The sequence below is a fragment of the Carettochelys insculpta genome, chromosome 19 (genome assembly GCF_033958435.1).
Source record: "Carettochelys insculpta isolate YL-2023 chromosome 19, ASM3395843v1, whole genome shotgun sequence".
Classification (NCBI taxonomy): Eukaryota; Metazoa; Chordata; order Testudines; family Carettochelyidae; genus Carettochelys; species Carettochelys insculpta.
In genome coordinates, this window is record NC_134155.1 from 5,454,015 (window position 1) to 5,479,080 (window position 25,066).

Below are 25,066 nucleotides of genomic sequence, written 5' to 3' on the forward strand. Positions count from 1 at the left end.
CTCAAACAGTTTATCCACTATGTAGAGTCAAAACTTAAACCCTCCTGCAGCTTGGCTTTATTAAGAGAAATTACAGACAATAATATAACCTAAACCTTTTCTCCATAACTAAGAACCAAGAGAGCCACTCCTTTGCTAAATTTCTCCAGATGGCTCAAGAGCTGCAGGATGGGGTATGCTGAGAGAGTGGCTACTGCTATGTGAAAACAAGAAGTAGTCCTGTGGCACCTTATAGATTAACCGATATGTTATGTTATATGACATGACGTGATGAGAAAAGCCCCATAGTACAAAATGGGAGTTAGAATTTCTCACATTTTCTTTCTAAATAAAAGATGCTACTCTCAATTAGATGAATTTAGCACAGGGGATGCTGGTATCTGGTAAGAGGTCTTATTAATGAGTAATTTTTATTTTAAAAAATAAATTAAAAACTATAGTTCCATTTACCCTTTCATGAAGGATGCTATATAGTGAACCAAAGTTAACTCTCTCATACACCAAACGTGTTGTTTGCAGATCTTGGGACAGACAAACTGCCATCAACTGCAGCAAATGAGGATGACGAAGTTTACTGCAAAAGAGAAAAATCTCAATATTATAACACAAATAACATATTATATTAAAAGAGAAATAAATTTCTGCCCTCCTGAGTCTTGTCACCTATGTAACATTCATGTTTCTAATTTACCATTGGAATAAGCAAAATAGGCCAGTAGGAAAACTGTTCTTAGAGACTTTGATGTTTTATAGGTGATACCATAAGAACCTGCAATTATTGTTTTTCAGAATGGCTGTGTCCACACTTGCAGTCCTCTTTTGAAAGAGGTATGCAAATGAGGTAAATTGAAAATGCAAATGAGGTGCAGGTTTGCATATCTGGCATCTCAGCTGCATATTCTTATTTCCAAAGAGCTTCTTTCAAAAGAAGAAAAGCAGTGTAGACACAGCTCTTTCGAAAGTAAACCCCATCTTCAAAAGAATCCTTCTTCCCATAAAAAAGGGAAGGATTCTTTCAAAGATGGGGTTTACTTTCGAAAGAGCTGCACCTCCACTGCTTTTCTTCTTTAGAAAGAAGCTCTTTTGAAAAAAGAATATACAAATGAGGTGTCAGATATGCAAATCTGCACCTCATTTGCATTTTCGATTTCCCACATTTGCATGCCTCTTTGAAAATAGGAATGCAAGTGTAGACACAGCCAATCCGGGCAGGAAAGTACTTCTGTGGGTCGGGGAGGTGGATCTTGGTCGCTCCACATTACAACTCCCAATGCACATTTCAGAAATGCTCAAGAGGGAAAAGAAAAGTAGAACTGTAAATTTCATTTCCAGGAAAAGGAGTAATCTAATTCATTATTTTCTGAGTCAATTACTAGCTTAGCCAAGGTGACCTGTAGTTTCTTGCAGGCCCCAGGGATGCCCAAAGACCTGTTGCATTGTAAGCATTGTAAATTCTCTCTTACCTGCTATATTCCTGTTCTGCTATTAGAAGATCAGCTAAACGTCGCTTGCTGCAGTTTTGATGTGGTTTAAGGCTTAGCTCCTTCACTGTAACTCTGCTGATGCCCCACATTAAACTACAGGAGGAGAAGGGGAGACTCTAGTGCACCTCTTACAAACAGTGGCAAAGCTTCCTAGGATTACAAACCTGTGTCCTGCTCTTAGTAACATGTCAGCATTTCAATACCCTGACAATTGATTCACAGCTTCCTAGAGAAGCAATAAACTTTCAGCTTGCCAAACACCAGGTGCAAGGAAAGGGGACATATTTTAAGGAGAAAGACAGAGAAGTGAAGCTAAAAAAAAACCACATCCCCACAGTATTAGCCAAAAACCCATGACACTGTGAAGCATTCCTCACAGAGGCAATATTAACCCACTGTGAAACAGTCTAACTTTGCTGGGAAGGAAGGGGTCACCATCCAGCTGACCCTCTGAACGTTCCTTTTCTGGTAGAATTACTTATCACAGCAGCAGTAGAAAAGGGACCTGATTTGTATTTGCCACTCTCTAGTCACCTCATTCAGGATCTGAGCAACTGGGACACACCCAGGTACACCCTGGAGCCTGAACTCATCCTACCTAAATATGGATCCCGAGTGTCTACTCCAGAAACCACCAACCCGCAGCTCTCAAGCCTCATGCAGCTCTCTGAGCCATTAAATGTGGAGTACTATCTGCCACTCTGTGCACATGCCTCAGTGGCTGGTGGGAGAAGCACGTGGCAGCAGCCAACACTTTAGTGAGTCGTCAGCATTGAGTTAGGGCAGGGGTAGGGAGTTGGGGGTGCCTGGCTCTGGAGGACGGGTGGGGGATTCGGTAAAGCAGATAGCTGGGGGTGCCTGGTTCTGGAGCAGGGGAGGGGGATTGGGTTGCAACAGGGGGCTGGCGGTGCCTGGCTCTGGGGGAGAGGAAGGGCCCTGAGTCATGTATTATACATTTATTTTTATCTATCTAGAGATCTAGATAGATACATAAAAATAATACACGGCTCTTTGCACTCTATCTGTGGCTCTTAGTCCCTAACTGGTGGGACACCCCCAGTCTACTCCAATCATCTGAAGAAGTGGGTCTTACCCATTAAGTCACATGTCCTAATTTGTTAGTCTTTAAGGTGCCACATGACTGCTTGTTATTTGTGGAGCTAAAGACTAACACCGGCTACCCCTCTGAGACTATTTACCTAAATACAGTTTATGAGCCCCACCCAGAGGCCAATATTAGCCAGCACATGTATTATTAAAACATTAATATATCTAAATATGTATAGTCTGGTTTAACCATGAATGTGAAGGGGAGAGAGGCATGATAATGGTCAATAAACATTAAATGGAGGCAAGACAACATATTAATTCTATGTACAACAGAGGACAAACTTCCAGTGGTAAGGAGATGAACTGGATAAACTTAGGACTTTTCCATTCCCAACGTCTATGATTACTGGGTGTTTGTAGATATGTCTGTACTGAATTGTAAACCCAGGTCAATGGAACTCAAGTCTATGACCCTGGTGTTTCCAAACTTCAGTGTCCCAAGCTGCATTTTAAATCTGTATTTACAATTACTGGACCCAGGTCTCACAAGTCATGCTAACACGTCTGAGCTGCACTATTCAGACCTTCTGATTCAGGTCTGCGGTTTGAACTGTGTCAGAATGACGAGACTTGGACATAAGTTACAGCAAGACCCGTGCTCTGGTCCCCACCTGTACCAGAGTCCTAGAACCTGAGTCCTGCATGCTCACTGATTCAAGCAGACTATTTGTGTGTGGACAGACGTGCAACCTGGGCTGAAACCTGAGGCAGAGCTCAGGCTTAATGCAAATACACCCTATACACACAATGAAAAAATCCAGACAAGCCCTCTGTTCTAGCAGTTTGCTGAAGATGATGGATATTAAACATCTGAATATTATTGAAGAGTCCACTCACTTTGTCATGATCATGTATGGTCCAATGTGGAAAGAGAATGTTGGTTCATCATCTGCCTGAAACACTTCTTTATCCCCAATGATAGGGAGAGAGGCCAGGTACCCTAGCTGCCTATTGCCTGTTAGATAAAACTGAGACAAAACCAATCACTGTATATCAGGGAGAAACATTCAACAATGCGTGGGTTCTATGCCCTGCTCTATCGCAGATCTTAGAGTGTTGTGAGAACCAGGCAGTGTTTGTCAAAAATGTTTTGAAGCTAAAAATTGTTGTTTTAGTGATATGTATACAATCAAATCACAAATGAGCACAGGTAAACAGCAAAACCATAAAATTTGGGACTATCGCAAAAGCCATTCAGTGGTTAAAGGCTATATGCAAATGGAGCTTTCTAATTAATCTTAACTGAACACAGCAGCATCTGTCACCCTAGAGTCAGGCAGGTGCAACCCTTCCACCTACTTTCTAAGGTATGTTTTGTTTGTTTCAAAATAAATCCCTCTTTTTTCAGACTCACTGATGATTACAGGAAGAGATCTTCATGGATATAAAATTGGTGCTGTATGTGCAAAAATGATCTGCAAACACAAAGTGGCAATTTAGGATTTTCAGGGTTCTAACTAGAGCCCAGGGCTTCCATAGTCATTTAGATAACTTCCCATTTATTTTCCATAGTTTAGTGAATGGAACTATCTAGCAGTGCCTGAAAACAGCACTTGTGGGGCCATGTCTGGATTTGAATAGATAGAAACAATGTGATTTGAACTGTGTTCAACAAACAAAAAGCCTTCTCTCTCTAATATCTTACCTTCCCAAACCCGAAACTGTAGATGTTTCTTAATGAATTCGCTCCACCTTTCAGAAGTCTAGTCAGAGGACTGTCAGCATTTCTAAATGTTAAAACATACAAGTATAACTACAGTAGATTAATAGTGAAGGCCAAGATTTTGAGGAAAGTTACTTTCCATCGAAGGGAGGGAAAAAGGAAGGACACAAGACCTCCAGCAGATGCATTTCAAATACTTCCCCGGGTCAAAAATAGTGAGGCTGCTACTACTCTTACATTCTTGTCTGACATCCCCCTCAAACCCCCAACTAGAGCTGAAAGGAAGTCTCGCAAGCACAGCAATGGCAACCCCACAGCATACCGAAATATGAAGGAAGTTTTTTAAACTAGGCATATTTTACCAACTTGATTTTGATGCATAACTATTATCTAGTATATGATTTTATTTAAAGTCAGTGCATAGAAATTCAAATACGCAGACATCCTGAATTCACCTTGAATAAAGAAATAATAAAAAACCTGAAGTATTTTACTTTTAGTTAACAAAAAGATATTTCCCACTAGGCACATCAGATTTACCAATTAAGGTAAAACCATTACAGACACATCCTCTAAGAATTGGCAGTGACTCAGAGATAAAGAAACTAGATTTTTTTTATAGTATGCACTACCAAATATTTTAACAATAATAAAATACAGAATTGTATCTGATTTATTAATTGAAACACTTTCTTTTAAATAAAGAAAAATCTTAAATTATTACCAAACATTTGGCTCTACTATATGGGGACAAAAGTATTTATGCCCACATATAAATGTGAGCACTCCTAATACACTAAGGCTATGTCTACACGAGCCCCAAACTTCGAAATGGCCACGCAAATGGCCATTTCGAAGTTTACTAATGACGCGCTGAAATGCATATTCAGCGCTTCGGTAGCATGCGGGCGGCAGCGGCACTTCGAAATTGACGCGGCTTGCCGCCGCGCGTCTCGTCCAGACGGGGCTCCTTTTCGAAAGGACCCCGCCTACTTCGAAGTCCCCTTATTCCCTCCCCCACCTCCACCCCAAGTCCCATGGGAATAAGGGGACTTCGAAGTAGGCGGGGTCCTTTCGAAAAGGAGCCCCGTCTGGACGAGACGCGCGGCGGCAAGCCGCGTCAATTTCGAAGTGCCGCTGCCGCCCGCATGCTAACGAAGCGCTGAATATGCATTTCAGCGCGTCATTAGTAAACTTCGAAATGGCCATTTGCGTGGCCATTTCGAAGTTTGGGGCACATGTAGACACGGCCTAAGAGTCTAAACAAACAGATTTGTTTTACAATAGACATTGTCAAACAGGAAGACAAAAACACAAAACATAAAATACACTATGGGTTCGTCTACACAAGTCCTGTGTTTCAAAATTAATTTCGAAAGGGGGTCCAATTTTGAAAGAGGCTGTGGACCATCCACACACATAATGGCCTCTTCCAAAATCGTTTTCAGTGAAAAGGGGCTCGAATTTCGAAATTGCTCTTCCCATCTGATTTCAGAAAGAGCGGCCCCTTTCAAAGCTGAATTTCGAAACAGGACATCTGTAGATGCTCTGGGGTTGCTATTTTGAAATATCGGGTCCTTCATGGCGGCAGCCTCTGGGAGTGTGGAGATGCTCTACCAAGCCCCAGCAGGGCTCTATGGTCTCTGGGCCCAGCCTCTTAAAGCTGCATGGCTCTGGAAACCCTGTGTAGGAAGCTGAGTGCATGCCTAGAGCCTCAGGAGCACGAGCTCTGCATGGCACATGTTCCAGCAGCACAGACAGTGGTGCCACTCAGCCCATCGGCCAGATGGTGAGCCTCCCATGCTCCAGGGACCCCAGGAAACCCCTCCACCCAGCCTGAGGGGTAACCGGAAGCAAGCCAGGGCCAGAAGAGGAGGGGGTCCTCCTGGACAGAAGCCAAGATTAAAAATCTTCTTGGCTTCTGGGCAAATGAGGACATGCCATTGCACAGCACCAGGAGGCCCTGAAACGCAGCGGCCTTTGAACAGCTGTCACTTGGATTGCAGAAGCAGGACCACCCCCAGAGCACAGCTGACCAAGTGCACTCAGAAGTAAAAGAGCTGAGGCATGCCTATAGCTGGGCCAGGGATGCCTGCAGGTGATTGGGGACAGGGGCCACCACGAGGTGTCCGCACTATCACATGCTGGACCGGCTCCTCAGCCCGAAGGACGCCCCCCAAGCCACTAGCCTTAGTCAACATGGCTGGCCCCAAGATGGACACTGACGCAGACCCGCATGACCGGCCAGGACCATCAGGCCAGACTGGGGCAGTGGAGCCAGGGAGCAGCTCGAAGGATGAAGGCCCCTACATCATCACCATCAGCTCTGTCACCTCCAGCCAGGCTCCCTCGAAACTGGTGGTCCCAGGTAGGTAAATGGTGGATCAGACAGCCCAGAGGGTGGGGAGGTGGGGCACCCTGTCCAGCATCCCACACCCATGCATGGTGGCATCCAGCACCCACACCTGTGCACAGCACCCTGTCCCCCACCCACCCCCGAGCAGGAAAGGATGTGGGGGCCGGACCACAGCCAGCAGATGCCCCACAGATGTGGCCCCAGAGGACCCCCAGCGGGGGTTGGGCAAGCAGATGCTGTGTCGGGGGCCTGTTGGGAGGAATGAGGGGGGCTGGGGCTGGGCAGCAGCACTGACGGGTGGCCCCTTTCCCCCTTGTGTCTCTACAGAGTCATCCTCTAAGGGCTGGACCAGTCCCATCCCAGCCGCTGGCACACCACTCCTGCCATCCAGCAGGGCTGGGGAACCCCCGTCCCCGCCACCCAGGCCACGGCTGCCCAGCCCAGAGGGCCTGCCATCGCCATTGCTTTGCCTTGGAGGAGGCCGCAGTGGCCCACGCTGCTGCCATCTGGGAGCAGCTGGCTGTCCTCCACGAGAGACTTCCAGATGGAGTAGGAGGACAGGGCCTGGCGGAGGGAGGTCTGGGGTAAGGTAGACGCGGCCCTCCAGTATCATGCCCCACTGCCCACCCCCCTTGCCGCTCCCCACTCCACCTCCTCCCCCACTTCCACCCCCATCCCCACCCTTGATGCTCCCAAACTCACCGCCCTTATCCCAGCCACCCTCTCCCCACCCACCTGGCTTGCATTGGGCCACTGGCTCACTGCCAGTGCAGACTGGCGGAGCCTACCTCCCACCCCTCCCAGCCCACCTGGCCCCCCTGCTGAGCAGTGTTCCCAGCTCCTGCCCAAGCCTACCTCCTCGTCACCCCAGCCCTGACAGGGCCCCCACACCTGGGGCACCAGGGGCCCCTGCACCTGCTGAGGGTCCCACCCCTTCACCCCCTTGGAGGACTAGGCCCACCTGGGCTCATGGCCCTATCTATAGGGGTGTGCCCCCACCCCTTTGTACACAGTTCTCTCTCATTCACTCCCATATCTATGTCCCAGTGATGATGACCCCACACCATTTTTTGTTCATGTGCAGTTTATTTACATGTGTGTTGGTTACCTTCAGTAAACCATTGTTTTGTGCACCCTGGTGTCCCCTGTGCATGCCCAGGCCATGATGCAGGGTGTGTGTGTGTGGGGGGGGGCTGTGATGCGGGGTAGGTATAGACTGGAGGGTGCCAGGGGAAGGGTCAGTAAGGCTCCTGGTTGAAGGCCTCCTGGACCCTAACCCCATCCCTGCATGCCTGGCAGCACAGAGCCACGGGCAGCTGCTCGTACCTGGGGCTGCCGTCCGCAGCCCACTCCTGCACGAAACACTCATGCTTGCCCTCCACTATGTTGTGCAGAGCACAACAGGCAGTAACCACCCTGGGGAGGCTGGGCAGGTTGATGTCCAGCCAGGTGTTGAGCTATCAGAAGCGCCACTTCAGGCGTCCAAAGGCCCGCTCGATGGTATTGTAGGTGCAGTTGAGGTGGTGACTAAAAGCATCCTGGCTGATGGTGGTGCACTCTGTGTAGGGACGCATCAGCCATGTCTGCAATGGGTACGTCCCATCGGCCACTATGCACAGTGGCATCGCAGTACCCCCATGAGGAGCTCCCAGGCAGAGACATACATGCCCTCCTCCATGTGGCGCCCCAGCCAGGAGTTCTGGAACACCCAGGCATCATGGGCTTGCTCAGCCCAGCCCATGCAGATGTCGCTGAACCAGCCCCAAGCATCAACAAGGGCTTGCAGCACCACCGAGTGGTACCCCTTGCGGTTCAAGCAGCGGCTCGCTCTGAGGTCCGGGGCACAGATCATTATGTGGGTGCCATCGAGGGCGCCAACGCAGTTGGGAAACCTGATGGCTGCAAACCCTGCCATGACGTCATCCAGGTCCCCGAAGCGGACAGCCCTCCACAGGATCATGCAGTTGATTGCCTGGACCACCTGTGTGAGTGGGGACATTGACATGTGGGCCTGCACACGGGGGAGCCCTGTGGTCCCTAGCCCCCCTCCCCTGCAGGGCCTCTCCGCCTGCCTCCCCTGCAAGGGCCCCCCTATCCTGCAGTGCCCCTCGCCCAGGGGCCCACTCCCCACTTCCCAGGTTGGGTGTGGGGCCCAGGCCTAGTTTACCTCCAGGATGGTAGCTCCAACAGTGGTCTTGCCCATCCTGACTTGGTGTCCAACCAAACGGTGGCTGTCTAGGGTGGCTAGCTTCCACAGCACGATCCTCACATGTTTGTGAACTGGAAGTGCAGGCCACATGCAGGTGTCCACATGCTGCAGGGTGGTTGTGAGCCACTGGCTAAGCTCCATGACTGTCTGCCTCAACATTCAGAAGTTTTGGAGCCACCTTTCGTTGCCCCACTGGCCCAGTACCAGCCTCTTCCACCAGTCCCTGCTGCTGGGGTGGCTCCAGAGGTGCTGTAGGGGACGGGGAAAGGGTGGGGCGGTTGCCCTTTGGCCCAGGCCTGCAGGACCCCAGTGTGGGGGATGGGTCATGGGCCGCAGAGCTTCCACCATGGCCAGGTTGACCATGACTACCTAGGCCCTGGTGCTGGTGGAGGCATCAGCCTCGGCCAGCTGCTGGTACTCCATGTGCAGCGACTTTCCCAGAGCACAGTCCCCACAGTGCTGTCTGCTGCTCTGCAGTCCTCTGTGGGTGTGTTTCGGAGAGGCCCTTTAAGGGAGCCACTGGTTGCAAGACCTGGACAGGCTTGTCAGCCATGTGACCCCATGCATGATGTTTCCTGGCTTATTCTTTCAAAAGGGCTTGTGTTGCTGTGTGGACACTCCCTATTGAAAGACTGGAGGAGCTCTTTCAAAATAGCAAACCGGTATAGCCATCTGGCTTGCGTGTGTGGTCGTGCTATTTAAAATCTCGTTTTGATATAGCTTTTCAAAAATTTCTGTGTAGCATAGACGCAGCCTATAAGTTTCAGGATACTTGAGTATGGTATGAAACTTCCCTGAATTGCTATGAAGTTAAGTTCTTACCCTTGTGCAATGCCACCAAATCTGGATGGGGTACAGACCAGTACTTTTGATGAACCAACCTTCCTAAGTAAATCAGAGGGGAAATTCTGAATTGCAGCCTGCATGTGTGATGCACAGCGCTGTATAAATTCTAACATCTGAAAAACATTAAGGGTTTACGAAACACTAGGTTATAAATGTTCCTAATTTAAATTAACAGAGCAGGATCGCAAAGAAAAATTGTCACTTACTTATTGGTGGCAATATTTGACACCAGCAAAATATGTGATATATTAAATATTTTATTAGAGAGTCTTTACTGTCCATATATAGTCTAAAATAATAATGCAGATATCGATTACAATTCAGCACACTCAAAAAGAAGCTGCATCCATTGTGTACACAGACATTTAAAGAAAAATTAGCCGTCTGAATATGTAAATAAAATCAAACCTCAAGCACTGCAGATGACAGAGGCAATGTCAATATTAGAATTCTGAAGGTGAAAATGAAAAAATCACCTGGATTCCAGGACAATTAATAATAAAGGAATAATCTATCTTGAATTATTCTAACTAGATCTCTCTGTAAAATATGCATAAGGAAAAGCAAACTGTCTCATACCAAGACAGAATCATTTTAAATCAACATATTTCTTGTAATATTTTGTTCCAGTAATAAATAAGTAGCATGAACACCAGAATGTTTATTGTTCTAGCCTTTATCCTGCAAACACTTGCACGCATGTATGCCATTACATATGTGAGTAGCTGCACTTCCAATGGAACTACTCACAAGTATGGAAGGATTGCAAAATCAGGGCCTTTTGCTGTAGCTCCCATCGCTGAACATTTACACGTGGTTCTGACACTGCAGGCTTGTAAATACAGGCAGATCTCTGCCCCATGTAGAGTACCACTAAAATCAATTTGAGCTTGATTGATCAAGACCTCAGAATATAATATAAGCCAAAAGTAACACAAACCAAATCACTTAACATTACCTGTTATCTTACCATTATCTGTTTCCTGGGTATGGACTATTTGTTTCCAGACAATATTGCCAAGATAAAGTTATGAAGTTTGTGTACCTGAGCACTACTTTCCTTTCCAGCTGACATAGCCCAACACTGCGGATTTCTTCCATTTTTATCATGTACTCGTAGATCACCTCCTGCGTCCAACAACTTACTAAGAATCCATTGATTTCCTGAGAAAGCTGCAGCATGTACTGGGGTGCTCCCATCATAACAACGGCTGAGGAATATTAGAATAAAAATATTTCCAACTGCCTTTGTTATAGTAAACTTCAGATATCTCTTGAAACACATACTTGCTAGAGCAAAAAAATCCACCCTGATCTTGCCAAATGTGATTCCATGTATAGATTCTTAACTGTGTGGCCTTTTATTGTCACCTGAGGCACTAGAAAATTACAGGCATGAGAAACCATCCCATTCTCAATACACTTTTCTGCCCTTTGCTTGTTCAGGGCAGAAACCAAGCTTTTCCCTTCCACTTCTCTCACTGGGTATGTACTTCTGAGGCTATGATTAATATTTTCAGTGTTTAAAAAACTTCCAGTTAGGCTTTATGCTATTCCGCTGATCCATGCTAAAAAATCCCGCCTCCTGAAGGACAAACAAACCAAAGGCATTTAGAAAAAGTTGTGAATGGTATTCCCTTCTCCCATTCACTTCCATCAGGCATTTACCTCAAGACACAGTCAGAAACAGAGGCCTGCTCTACACTTAAGTTACGGACTGAAGAAGGTATGTCATCCAGAGTTCTGTAGCTAAGCATACCTAATTCTGACAAGGAAGTGGATTACCTACATCAACACAGCGTACACGGGGTGACGTGTGGAGGGACACAAGGGCTACGTCTACACTAGCCAAAAACTTCTAAACGGCCATGCAAATGGCCATTTCGAAGTATACTAATGAAGCGCTGACATACATATTCAGCACCTCATTAGCATGCGGGCGGCCACGGCACTTTGAATTTGACGTGGCTCACCGCCACGCGGCTCGTCCAGATGGCGCTCCTTTTTGAAAGGACCCCGCCTACTTCGAAGTCCCCTTATTCCTATCTACTCATAGGAATAAGGGGACTTCGAAGTAGGCGGGGTCCTTTCGAAAAGGAGCCCTTCTGGACGAGCCGCGCGGCAGTGAGCTGCATCAATTTTGAAGTGCCGCAGCCGCTCGCATGCTAATGAGGCGCAGAATATGTATGTCAGCACATCATTAGTAAACTTCAAAATGGCCATTTCGAAGTTTTTGGCTAGTGTAGACACAGCCAAGGAGGCATATGTCCCTCCAAACGCCATGGGTGGGAGGAGCAAGGGGCCAGACAGCATCCAACAGGACCAGAGTCTTTGGGTGTCCAGAGGCATTAGTGGGGGAACCTGTTGTCCACAGCAGGCGTCAGCCTCCCCACACTCACCAGCAGCAGCAGGGGAAGTAGATCAATGCGGCCCCAGTTCACTCTGCTCTGATGACCTGCCAGTCGGGGGAGGGGTGTGACTGCCCCCACACTTACCAGCAGGAAGCCAGGGAGCAGAGGGAGTTGTGCCTGTGTTGCTCCCCTTCTCCCTGTGCTGTCAGTGAGCTGGGGGGGTGGGAACCCCAGCTCTGCTAGTCCCCAGGGCTGCATTGCTTGGGAGATGGGGGTTTGGGGAAGATGCGGGGCAAAGAGCACGGAAGCATGGAAAAAGGGCAGAGCAGGGATAGGGAGAGCCAGGGCCTGTTGTGGAAGGCTGAGGCAGGTCACGTGGACCGTAGCTCCCATGTATCCCCTCACCAGTCCCCCCGAGTGCAGTCCCTTTGACCATGTGTGCATTGCTGCAGTGTCACAGCACAGATCAGTGGTTTACAAACCGTGGGCCAGGACCCCAAAGCAGGTACTGACTCCATTTTAATGGGACTGCCAGGGCTGGCATAGACTTGCTGGGGCCCACGGACCAAGCCAAAGGCTGAGCCCCACCACCCAGGGCCAGGGCCAAAGCCAAAAGGGCACACCCACTATCCTGGGAGGCAGGACTCAGACTTTAGCTTCAGCTCTGAGGGTCAGGGCTCAGGTTACAGGTGCCTGGTCCAGGACTGAAGCCTTTGGGCTCTGGCCACCTTCATGGTAGGTGGTAGAACTTGGGTGGGCTCAGGTTTTGGTCTCCCCTCTGGGGTCATTTTTTAGTAATTTTTGCTGTCAGAAGAGGGTCACAGTGCAATGACATTTGAGAACTGCTGGAACAGATGATTCCTACAAGGATGGAAGATGTTTTATTTCTGTTGCTCTAGGTAACTCATCTCTGACCGGCAGTAGCTTGGTTGACAAGAGAATTCTTCTGTTAACCTAGCCACATCTATATAACGTCAGGTCAGCATAGCTATGACATTATTTTTCACACCCCTGAGCACATCTATATTGACCTAACTTTTAAATATAGACCAGACACTAGGCCGTGCAACACTAACAGCGCAAAGACTAAATACTTTTTAAAAATCAGGGCTCTGCAGTTGTTCTTTCCCCAATTAGCAAGCTCTGTAATAATTTCAGTTTGGATGAGGGCTTTTTGCCTCTTTGATCTGCTCATTGACAGTTATTAAAGAAAATCTTCTGCTTACAATAAAATTAATTCTATAACAAACTTAAGTTTGTTTCAATTTAGGGATGTAATTCTGCCTCTTATACTTAACTGATTTGGGTCTGATCCATAATCCAAGAGCACATGTACTAGTTTACCAAGACCTAGCAATGCAGCAGTAAACAAAGCAGTCTGGCCCAAGGAGTTAGTTGTGTCAACACAAATGCCTGCAAAGTATAAATAAATAAGTAGTTACTTCTCTATGGCTACACAATTTCAATCTTCAACTTTTTAAATAACAGGAAATGTTATATAAATGTAAGTAATGCAGAAAGTGTTAACCTAACTATCGAATATGAACACAATAAAACAAAAAACTTAATCCTAATTTAAAACAATAAATAAACTACTATTTATAAAAAAAGGAGCATTTGATACACATGGGCTACATCTCCACATGAAGCCAACATCGAAGTAGCAACATCAAAATAGGCTATTTTGATGAGTAACGTCTACACGTCCTCCAGGGCTGGCAACATCGATGTTCAACTTCGACGTTGCGCGGCACCACATCGAAATAGGCACTGCGAGGGAACGTCTACACGCCAAAGTAGCACACATCGAAATAAGGGTGCCAGGCACAGCTGCAGACAGGGTCACAGGGCGGACTCAACAGCAAGCCGCTCCCTTAAAGGGCCCCTCCCAGACACAGTTGCACTAAACAACACAAGATACACAGAGCCGACAACTGGTTGCAGACCCTGTGCCTGCAGCATGGATCCCCAGCTGCCGCAGCAGCAGCCAGAAGCCCTGGGCTAAGGGCTGCTGCCCACGGTGACCATAGAGCCCTGCAGGGGCTGGAGAGAGAGCATCTCTCAACCCCTCAGCTGATGGCCGCCATGGCGGACCCCGCTATTTCGAAGTTGCGGGACGCGCAACAACTACACGGTCCCTACTTCGACGTTGAACGTCGAAGTAGGGCGCTATTCCTATCCCCTCATGGGGTTAGCGACTTCGACATCTCGCCGCCTAACGTCGAAGTTAACTTCGAAATAGCGCCCAGCGTGTGTAGCCGTGATGGGCGCTATTTCGAAGTTAGTGCTGCTACTTCGAAGTAGCGTGCACGTGTAGACACGGCTATGGTAAGGTATTTTTGCCTACTTGCTGAATTTAAACTTCTAGTAATTGCTCCAGATATTTCAGTACTTTCAGTTTCAAATGTATTGTTTTAGAGAAAGAAGGTGGGTTAGAGCATATCCTTTCTGGGTAAAGTTATGTTAAAATCTTTCCTGAACTCCCTCTTCTAGCCTTCAAACCCGCAACTTTGCCGAGCTTGTGATCAGAACAGATCAGGGCTCATTCACCCAAAGTGGCACCTGACAAAGACTGAGCAAAATATAGCCTTTGAGCTGGACCCGGGCTGCAGGTACAGTGGGAGCCTCTGCCAGGATCCCTGCCTGTCCTGACCCTGTACATTGCTCAGAAAAGCCAGCTGTGAGGCCCTGCATTTCTGAACTGCTGCAATTCTGGGGCAAACGGCTAGATTTCATGCACTGCCCCTAAAATAAGCAATATCTAGCAGCTCCAATGAGAGCTGCTTGTTTGAAGAACAGGTGGCCTGTGAAGTGCCCTTCACCCCCACCTATCAGGCTCCCAGCAGTTCACAGACTCACATGGCCTCACAGCAGCTGTGGGGAGCCACCGACTATCCTGACCTGGGCCTCAGACCTGAACAGGAGCTTCGTGTAAGCTTGAAAGCTTCTCTCCTTCAACAACTAAACTTTGCCCAGTAAAGAACAGATTTTAAAATAAATTATTAAAGCAAATGCTTTTGTATTACACAGGTTAAGAGTGTCTGTACATCTGGATATAGTACTTATTCATAACATCTATTTTAAAAATCATTAGACACGCAAACACCAATAACCCAAATTTAGGGGACTAAATATAACAATACGGTTTAGATGTTAAGAGACCCGACAACAAGGGGGTGGGGAGAGGGTCATGTGCCCCCAGGGCCTGGCACTTTGCTCATTGTTATTTTGACAGCAGCAGCAGCAGCAGTCAGCACTCTGGGTCCCTTTGAAATGCTGGAGTAGCATTGCTTTGGCTGTGAGTAGCGGTGAAGGGTGGGGGGATGCAGCATTGCAGTCCCTGCAGCATTGAGGGCTGACTGCCCTCGGTCTCACCACCTTTGCTCTTGGCCATACCCCTTCCACAGTGTGGATAACCCCCACTCCCTTCCCTGAACCTTGCCCCAGGGCCCACAGCAGCTGTCAGTGCCACTGCATATTAAGATCCAAGTACTCCAGTTCACTCAAGAAAATTTATCTAGAGTTGGGTGAGGAAAGCAAATACATTAATTAGTGAAAACTGTCCCTCGGTATTTGAGAATTTAGGGCTGGTTGTCCATTAGGAAAGAGACTGCCCTGAAAGTATTACAGTCATTTTCCCTACCACACTTCTCATTGCTATTCCAGTTCTCATATCTGGGACCAACATGTCTACAACACTGCAAACGTACTAGTTTAGTCATTTTAATTTGAAAAACAACATATAATAATACTTATATTTAACCTCTCACATTAAAACATAGACACAAATATAATATAGATGCTGTCTTCTTGAAATACTCAAACATTAAAAATTTATACTTCATTATATTTCAGCCCAGGTAGGCAATCTATAACAAGAAATAAATCTTAAAAAAAAAACCCCAAAAATGCCACACCAGAAATATTAAAAACAAAATAAACACACCTTTTTATTGTTAAATGGCATAAAATAACTAAGCATTCAGCCCATACTCCCCTTCTACTTACCAAAAAGAAAAAAAATCTGTCATCAGTTACAGATAACACCTACATTAAACTAACCTAATTCCTTACTTTATATGCTCAGAGAACAACATATCAAAAGTAACACTTTTCAGCTTTTCTTCTCTAGTCACCTACCACAGGCAAAACCCCAGAAAGCAGAATCTTAAGCAAGCCTTCTCTGCTACATACCTAGCATGCACAAGCTTTATTCCCACCATGAATACTTCCATACAACTGGTGTCACCCACACCAAGCTAATGCACAAACCTCTAAAACAAAGTGCCCCTTTCACTAAAGCACATTTCGATCAAGAGACTCAACTCTCATATCCTGCCTGGACTTTCTGATGTGCATGGGGCAAAAAGCAAGCTAGGTACCAACTGATTACCCAAGCATGACAAGTGTAAATAGGGGTTTCCAGAAAGGGGTGGGACTGAAACAGAGAAGAGACAAACAAGTGCACAAAAGAAGTGGGGAACCAGAATTAGACTCTGTCATGATCATGAGGGTTAGCCAACAGCCTGGGAGTAAAAGGGTTAACCTCCTTAGCCAGGTGGGGTTGGCCTATAGGAACGTAGGTAAGAATTAAATTTTTTGGCTCCTCCCTTTTCTGTCCTCTGTTGCTTTTCTTCTTTCCAGCTGTGAGGGAGACAGACACAGGATATCTCCCTCCAAGAACAGGTCCTCCAATCTTCTGTAAGTAGGGTGAAGTTTAGATACATCCGTTAGGCTTTCCTGTTTTATGGTTTAGGAAGTGGGATCTGATGTCTGTCTGTGCACTTTTTAGAAATGTCCTTTTACACTCCTTGTAACTAAGTTCTAGGCCCATGGTGGGGACTCCCCATGTGTTTTACTTTGTGACTCTTCCATCTAGTCATGAGGCTTGCAACACGAATATTGTTGTAATAATAAAAGTTCTCTCTATTTCTTTTTGTTAACCTGGTATTGGTTAATGTGTATGTGCTGGTTTTGTTACTTTTGGGGCTGAGATTTCCCAAGTCGTCTCTCCCTGGTTTCCTTATTATTACTTGGGTGGTGGCAGCAAATTTTAACCCCAAAATCCAAGGTTTTTAGGATTTTGGGGGGGAAGTTTATACCAAAACCTAGTAGACAAGGTTTTGGAGGTACTTTTGCTGGCCCCCACTTCTGCATTTGTCTTGCTAGAGTGGGGAAGAAGCCATGACAGACTCCTACCTAACATTTGTAATAGCTTACAAGAAAATAAAATGTACATACACACAAATGTAAGAAAAGACAGGCACTTCCTTTTGCAGTTGAGGTGTAGGAAACCCCTAAAACGCCACATAATTCTACTTTTCTCTAAGGTGGGGTGAGCAAAGTCACGGCCATGAAAGTGGGGGCACAGCATGATCTCATGCAGCTGGGTCTCAGGTTCATCCATCCCATTAAAAATATCCCTGCTCTTACGTACACGTACTCATATTTACACACCACTTCATTTTTTTACACTCTACAAACTGATTCTTTTACATATCAAAAAAGGCTTTTCTTTTCATACGAACATAAATGAAATTTCTACAGCTAAGAACGCTATTAAACAGGCTACTAAAGTCCTCCTAATTGTAATAAAACCCTGCTCCCTCTCCCCTTAAAGCAAAACTTCCTTTAAACTCTCTTATAAAAGCTAACCACTCAGCCGGTGTTCTCTCCCTCTTGCTTCCCGAAGGAAAACAAGAACGGTCATCAATAACAAACAGCGACCGCAAAAAAGCAGCCCTGCCTGTTCGCTTCGCGCTCAGAAGAGAACACTGCAACTCCTCCTCGTGGTTAGCGAGGCCGACACCTTTCAGCAGCACTTCTCTAGTTGCACACTATAGAAATGATCCCTGAAAGTATAGTCTTAACACCACTCCCCTCAGCTACACACACAGGCGAACGTGCACAACCTTATTGGCCATGGTGACCGGTTTCATACACCTCCCTTCACCCTCACCAGTCTAACACACAAACGCCTACAAACAAGTCCCCTTTTCATTAAAGCACAATGTGGCCAGATTTAGAAAGCTGCACAGCAGAAAATGGTGTCATACAGCTAGTTACTGAAGCACGCCCCCTGATTAGCATGTGCGACGCTTAGCAGCCAATCAAAACATCTTCATCGTACTTCCTGAAACTGTGGTGTCTCTCACAGGCTCCTTCGTATCACATGACAGTAATCACACACACAGGATGCAGACAGGTCAGCCCTTTCTAGCAGGCTCCGCAGCTGTTTCTCTCTCTTGCTCTCAAGCTCATCTGCAGAAAAAGCTTTTGCTAGTTTACACGTTAGTGCTGGCACCGCACCAAACCAGTGGCTCTCAACCTTCACACAAAGGCTACGTCTACACTAGCCCAAAACTTGGAAATGGCCATGCAAATGGCCATTTCCAAGTTTACTAATGAAGCACTGAGGGTGCGTCTCCACTAACCGGCTATTTCGAAGTAGCTGGCACAATGTTGAAATAGCACACGTAGGTCGTGTCTGCACTAGCCCCAAACTTCAAAATGGCCACGCAAATGGCCATTTTGAAGTTTACTAATGAAGCGCTGAAATACATATTCAGCACCTCCTTAGCATGTGGGCGGCCGCGGCACTTCAAAATTGACGCGGCTTGCCCCAACGGGGCTCCTTTTCGAAAGGACCCCGCCTACTTCGAAGTCCCCTTATTCCCATCTGCTCACAGGAATAAGGGGACTTCGAAGTAGGCGGGGTCCTTTCGAAAAGGAGCCCCGACGGGACGAGCCACGCGGCGGCGAGCCGTGTCAATTTCGAAGTGCCGCGGCCACCCGCATGCTAATGAGGTGCTGAATATGTATTTCAGCGCTTCATTAGTAAACTTCAAAATGGCCATTTACATGGCCATTTCGAAGTTTGGGGCTAGCGTAGACGTACCTGTAGTGTCTACACACGCCGTGCACTATTTCAACATTGAAATCGACATTAGGCGGCGAGACGTCGAAATCGCTATTCCTATCCACAGATGGGAATAGCACACTACTTTGACATTCAGGCTGTGTCTACACGTGCCCCAAACTTCGAAATGGCCATGCAAATGGCCATTTCGAAGTTTACTAATGAAGCGCTGACATGCATATTCAGCGCTTCATTAGCATGCGGGCGGCAGCGGCGCTTCGAAATTGACGAGCCTTGCCGCCGCGCGGCGCGTCCAGACGGGGCTCCTTTTCGAAAGGACGCCACCTTCTTCGAAGTCCCCTTATTCCCATGAGCTCACGGGAATAAGGGGACTTCGAAGTAGGTGGCGTGCTTTCGAAAAGGAGCCCCGTCTGGACGCGCCGCGCGGCGGCAAGGCTCGTCAATTTCGAAGCGCCGCTGCCGCCCGCATGCTAATGAAGCGCTGAATATGCATTTCAGCGCTTCATTAGTAAACTTCGAAATGGCCATTTGCATGGCCATTTCGAAGTTTGGGGCACGTGTAGACGTAGCCTCAATGTCAAAGTAGGGAGTGTGTAGACGATCCGTGTCCTGCGACATCGCAATAGCAGGGTCCTCCATGGCGGCCATCAGCTGAGGGGTTGAGAGACGCTCTGTCCAGCCCCTGCAGGGCTCTATGGTCGCCGCGTGCAGCAGCCCTTAGCCAAGGGCTTCTGGCTGCTGCTGCTGCTGCTGCTGCTGGGGTCCATGCTGTATGCACAGGGTCTGCAACCGGTTGTTAGCTCAGTGGACCTCGTGCTGTGCAGGCCCAGTGTGTCTGGGAGGGGCCCTTTAAGGGGGCAGCTTGCTCTCGCCTCAGAAGGGCTAGTCCAGCCTGTGACCCCGTCTGCAGGCTTTGCTGGCCCCTTATTTCGACGGGGAGCGCTTGTGCGTGTGAACGCTCCGCATTTTCTTCCGGAGCAGCTCCTTTCGACATTCCCCGTCGCTACTTCGACGTTGAACGTCGACGGCACCAGCTCCAGAGGACGTATGGACGAAACGTGTTGAAGTAGCCTATTTCGATGTTCTTACTTCGAAATAGGCTACTTTGATGTAGTGTGCTAGTGTAGACGTAGCCTGAAATACATATTCAGCGCCTCATTAGAATGCCGGCAGCCACGCACTTAGAAATTGACGCAGCTCACCGCTGCGTGGATCGTCCAGACGGGGCTCCTTTTCGAAAGGACCCCGGCAACTTCGAAATCCCCTTATTCCATAGGATCCCCATAGGAGTTGGGGAACAACAGAGTGGAGCTGAAGCAGAGGCAGAGTGAGGTCAGGGCCTAAGGTCTCGAAGGAGGTTGTTCCAGGCTCCGCACCCAGGTAGGGGCAACCCTGATTCTGAACTATTTTAGTGCTAGTAGGAAGAGGTAACATAGCGAAACTAGGTTCTTTGTTTCCCCCCCGCACAATCCCTGACGGGAAAGAAGAAACCTGTCTAGGCCCATTTTTATAACAAGATCCCAAAATGCAGGGCTTTTTTTCTGCCGGGATGCTGTGGAAAGGTGTTCTGGCACCCATTTTCCTGGCACCACTGCTGCCCTTTTGGAAGGTGGCTGGGCTGCGCTCCCTGTTTGCCACATGTGGCAGGGAATGGAGCAGTGGGGGGTGACGAAATGCAGTGAAGTGCCCTTCCCCCCACTCTGCACATGTGTGGCTCCAGCTGGAAGCCACACAGCGCCTCTGTTCCTGGCACAGCTTCTGCGGCTCTACCTAGGAACTGCGTGGTTCCTGCTGCCCTGGCGCCTGAAGCCCAGCGCAGTTCTGGAGGCCCAGCACAGCACTTGCACGGCTCCAGCAGCATGGTGTGCCTCGAGCTGGGGCAGCCCTTGCAGCACCAGGTCAATACCTCACCAGCATTCACCTGGGGGGAAGCGGGAGGCTGGGGGTCCTGGGAAAGGGGGAGGGCTTTCAGCTGGGGAGGCTGGGAGTACCTGGCTCTGGGGAAAGGGCAGGGCATTGGGCTGAGTGGGCTGGGGTGCCTGTTTCTGGGGGAGAGTATTGATTTAGAGCCGGGAGGGAGACTGGGGGTGCCTGGTTCTGGGGGAAGGGCATGGATTTAGAGCTGGGAGAGGGGGCTGGGAGTGCCTGGTTCTGGGGGTGCCTAGCCCTCGGAGTGCCTGGCTTTCAGGAGGGTATTCATTTAGAGCGGGGAAGGGGCTGCCATGGGGTTGAAGCCTGGGGGTGGCTTGGGCTCCACTTGGGGACAGTTAAGCTGCCCAGGAGAGTGGCTCAGGCTCCAAGAGGTGGTAGCTTGGTCCCTGCCAGGGGCCAGTTAAGACACCACGGGGTGGTTAAGCCTTGGGGGGGGGGGGCCCTCCATGTGGGGGGTTAAGCCCCTGGGGTTGGGTTAGGCCTTGGCAGAGGGGGAGGTTTGGGACTTGAGTTCCACCACCTTTTTTTCTAGAAAAAAAAATGCACTGCTAAAACAGATGGTGCTCCAATCCTATTTTTCGCCAGGAGTTCTGTGTGCCCCTTTCCCACCATCCCCTCACTCTCCATACTAGGAGAGGATCCTCTACTCTTCCCCCTCATGCTAGGACTAGGTACCTGCCCTCCTTCCCCATATTATTATTCTTTCTGGCTGGGAGATAAATCATTCAGGATATCAATATCTTAATATGCTACAACAAGGATAGGCAGAGATGCGGCAGGAGTACTGTTATGCTGGAAGGTGTTAATGTCGGCCCGAACTTTATCGTTTCACCTAGAAACAATTGGAGAGGTCCATGTCATGCTGATCAGATGGCAGCCACTCCATTTCCTAGCTGTGGTTTCAGATTTTCCCCCAAATCATGCTGGATACTGATGCCTAGAAAATACCCTGACACTTTGCATTTAATCAGGTATGGTATTCAAAAGTTATTGCATTAATGACAGAGAGAGACTGCTGAGTTGAGCATGCAGATTTCCCACATTCCGCCTAAGCCAAAAACACTCCTGAACAAAAATTAAGAGTATGCTTACATCCAGCACATTTTTCATGAAAAGACTAACAGTTTTCCTAAACATGGGTACTATCCCAACTTGGAAGCCAGGACACTGGGGCAAAAAGAGCATTGATTTAGTTGAGAACTCAGGCCTTCTCATTCCTAGTACAATGTCCTTTGTACTACACCTCATTGTTTCTATGAAAAGGTTATCATGAATATAAGCGTACCTTTTTGGATGTGGTTACAGGTTGAGATGCAAGCATGGGAGAGGGGGTGTGTGCAAGCACTTAATTCTGGCAGGAGAGTGATCTATGTGGCAGTGGAAGCTGCAAAGTAAAGAAAGACTACAGTAGAGAAGGGTAGGTGAGATGAAGCATTTCTCCCAATTCTCCTAGGATGGCGAAGGTAGCAGAGGCACACCTGATCTTGCTACCATTACAGAGTCTAGAGGCTTGAAATAGGAAGACAAGAGACTCAACTCTCATATCCTGCCTGGACTTTCTGATGTGCATGGGGCAAAAAGCAAGCTAGGTACCAACTGATTACCCAAGCATGACAAGTGTAAATAGGGGTTTCCAGAAAGGGGTGGGACTGAAACAGAGAAGAGACAAACAAGTGCACAAAAGAAGTGGGGAACCAGAATTAGACTCTGTCATGATCATGAGGGTTAGCCAACAGCCTGGGAGTAAAAGGGTTAACCTCCTTAGCCAGGTGGGGTTGGCCTATAGGAACGTAGGTAAGAATTAAATTTTTTGGCTCCTCCCTTTTCTGTCCTCTGTTGCTTTTCTTCTTTCCAGCTGTGAGGGAGACAGACACAGGATATCTCCCTCCAAGAACAGGTCCTCCAATCTTCTGTAAGTAGGGTGAAGTTTAGATACATCCGTTAGGCTTTCCTGTTTTATGGTTTAGGAAGTGGGATCTGATGTCTGTCTGTGCACTTTTTAGAAATGTCCTTTTACACTCCTTGTAACTAAGTTCTAGGCCCATGGTGGGGACTCCCCATGTGTTTTACTTTGTGACTCTTCCATCTAGTCATGAGGCTTGCAACACGAATATTGTTGTAATAATAAAAGTTCTCTCTATTTCTTTTTGTTAACCTGGTATTGGTTAATGTGTATGTGCTGGTTTTGTTACTTTTGGGGCTGAGATTTCCCAAGTCGTCTCTCCCTGGTTTCCTTATTATTACTTGGGTGGTGGCAGCAAATTTTAACCCCAAAATCCAAGGTTTTTAGGATTTTGGGGGGGAAGTTTATACCAAAACCTAGTAGACAAGGTTTTGGAGGTACTTTTGCTGGCCCCCACTTCTGCATTTGTCTTGCTAGAGTGGGGAAGAAGCCATGACAGACTCCTACCTAACATTTGTAATAGCTTACAAGAAAATAAAATGTACATACACACAAATGTAAGAAAAGACAGGCACTTCCTTTTGCAGTTGAGGTGTAGGAAACCCCTAAAACGCCACATAATTCTACTTTTCTCTAAGGTGGGGTGAGCAAAGTCACGGCCATGAAAGTGGGGGCACAGCATGATCTCATGCAGCTGGGTCTCAGGTTCATCCATCCCATTAAAAATATCCCTGCTCTTACGTACACGTACTCATATTTACACACCACTTCATTTTTTTACACTCTACAAACTGATTCTTTTACATATCAAAAAAGGCTTTTCTTTTCATACGAACATAAATGAAATTTCTACAGCTAAGAACGCTATTAAACAGGCTACTAAAGTCCTCCTAATTGTAATAAAACCCTGCTCCCTCTCCCCTTAAAGCAAAACTTCCTTTAAACTCTCTTATAAAAGCTAACCACTCAGCCGGTGTTCTCTCCCTCTTGCTTCCCGAAGGAAAACAAGAACGGTCATCAATAACAAACAGCGACCGCAAAAAAGCAGCCCTGCCTGTTCGCTTCGCGCTCAGAAGAGAACACTGCAACTCCTCCTCGTGGTTAGCGAGGCCGACACCTTTCAGCAGCACTTCTCTAGTTGCACACTATAGAAATGATCCCTGAAAGTATAGTCTTAACACCACTCCCCTCAGCTACACACACAGGCGAACGTGCACAACCTTATTGGCCATGGTGACCGGTTTCATACACCTCCCTTCACCCTCACCAGTCTAACACACAAACGCCTACAAACAAGTCCCCTTTTCATTAAAGCACAATGTGGCCAGATTTAGAAAGCTGCACAGCAGAAAATGGTGTCATACAGCTAGTTACTGAAGCACGCCCCCTGATTAGCATGTGCGACGCTTAGCAGCCAATCAAAACATCTTCATCGTACTTCCTGAAACTGTGGTGTCTCTCACAGGCTCCTTCGTATCACATGACAGTAATCACACACACAGGTGCAGACAGGTCAGCCCTTTCTAGCAGGCTCCGCAGCTGTTTCTCTCTCTTGCTCTCAAGCTCATCTGCAGAAAAAGCTTTTGCTTTTTTCCACGTTATTGGTGGTACTAGGCTAAATCATTATGCATCTGAGAAAGTGGGTTTTTGCCCAGGAACGGTCACTCTGTTCCAATATATCTGTTAGTCTATAAGGTGCCACAGAATTTCTCTTTGTTTTTGCTGGTAAGAGACTAACAGGGCTTCTGCAACCCAACATAGTAAATCAGTGGGTCTCATTTTTTTTACAGAAGGGGTGGGGAACCTTTTTGGGTTTGGGGCCCCTGAAACACATAAAAATTAGAAGCTACACACAAATTGGAAGCAAAACATAAAAAAGAACCCACACCTTATGGAAATAGCCCTCTCCTCCTCCCCAATGTCCCAGAATGACAAGCAGGATACAACAAGAGACTCATGCCAGGACAAAGCACATCCCCTCATTCCCCCTGTAACTATGCTTTCTGCCTGGGGGAAAAATCATTCAATTCCCTGATGCTTTGGATTTGATCAGCTATGGTATTCACATGTTTTTACATTAACAACAGAGAAATCCTATTCAGATGAGCATGCAGATTTCCCCAATGTGGCCTTTGCCAAAAACAAAACAAATAAAATAAAATAAAATAAAAAGACATGAAGGAAAATTAACAGTAGTTTTCCATACAGCACCTTTTACATCAATAGGTTTTAATATTCTGTCCAAAACCAGGTAATATCCCAGCTTAGAGTCCAGAACACTGGAGCAAAGAGAAAATGGAGCTAGTCACTGATTTAACAGACTAACAGATTT

The 25,066-nt window shown here is 47.3% G+C and overlaps 1 protein-coding gene and 2 non-coding genes across 3 annotated transcripts in view; all 3 read right to left on the reverse strand.

Annotated features, from left to right (window-relative positions):
- TEX14 (testis expressed 14, intercellular bridge forming factor) overlaps positions 1-25,066 on the reverse strand; it is a 105,636-nt gene that overhangs the window by 68,938 nt on the left and 11,632 nt on the right. Inside the window, exons 2-8 of the mRNA XM_075013913.1 lie at positions 13,318-13,432; positions 10,714-10,879; positions 9,645-9,781; positions 4,240-4,321; positions 3,432-3,562; positions 1,464-1,577; positions 451-574 (exon numbers count right to left, since the gene is read on the reverse strand). Of these exons, the coding sequence (XP_074870014.1) occupies positions 451-574; positions 1,464-1,577; positions 3,432-3,562; positions 4,240-4,321; positions 9,645-9,781; positions 10,714-10,879; positions 13,318-13,432 (869 nt within the window). The remainder of the gene's footprint in view (positions 1-450; positions 575-1,463; positions 1,578-3,431; positions 3,563-4,239; positions 4,322-9,644; positions 9,782-10,713; positions 10,880-13,317; positions 13,433-25,066) is intronic.
- On the reverse strand, positions 17,673-17,887 carry LOC142023337 (small nucleolar RNA U3). Its single transcript, XR_012648214.1, has one exon. It is a non-coding gene; the product is annotated as a small nucleolar RNA U3 (small nucleolar RNA).
- LOC142023338 (small nucleolar RNA U3) lies at positions 23,696-23,910 on the reverse strand. The gene has a single exon (XR_012648215.1). It is a non-coding gene; the product is annotated as a small nucleolar RNA U3 (small nucleolar RNA).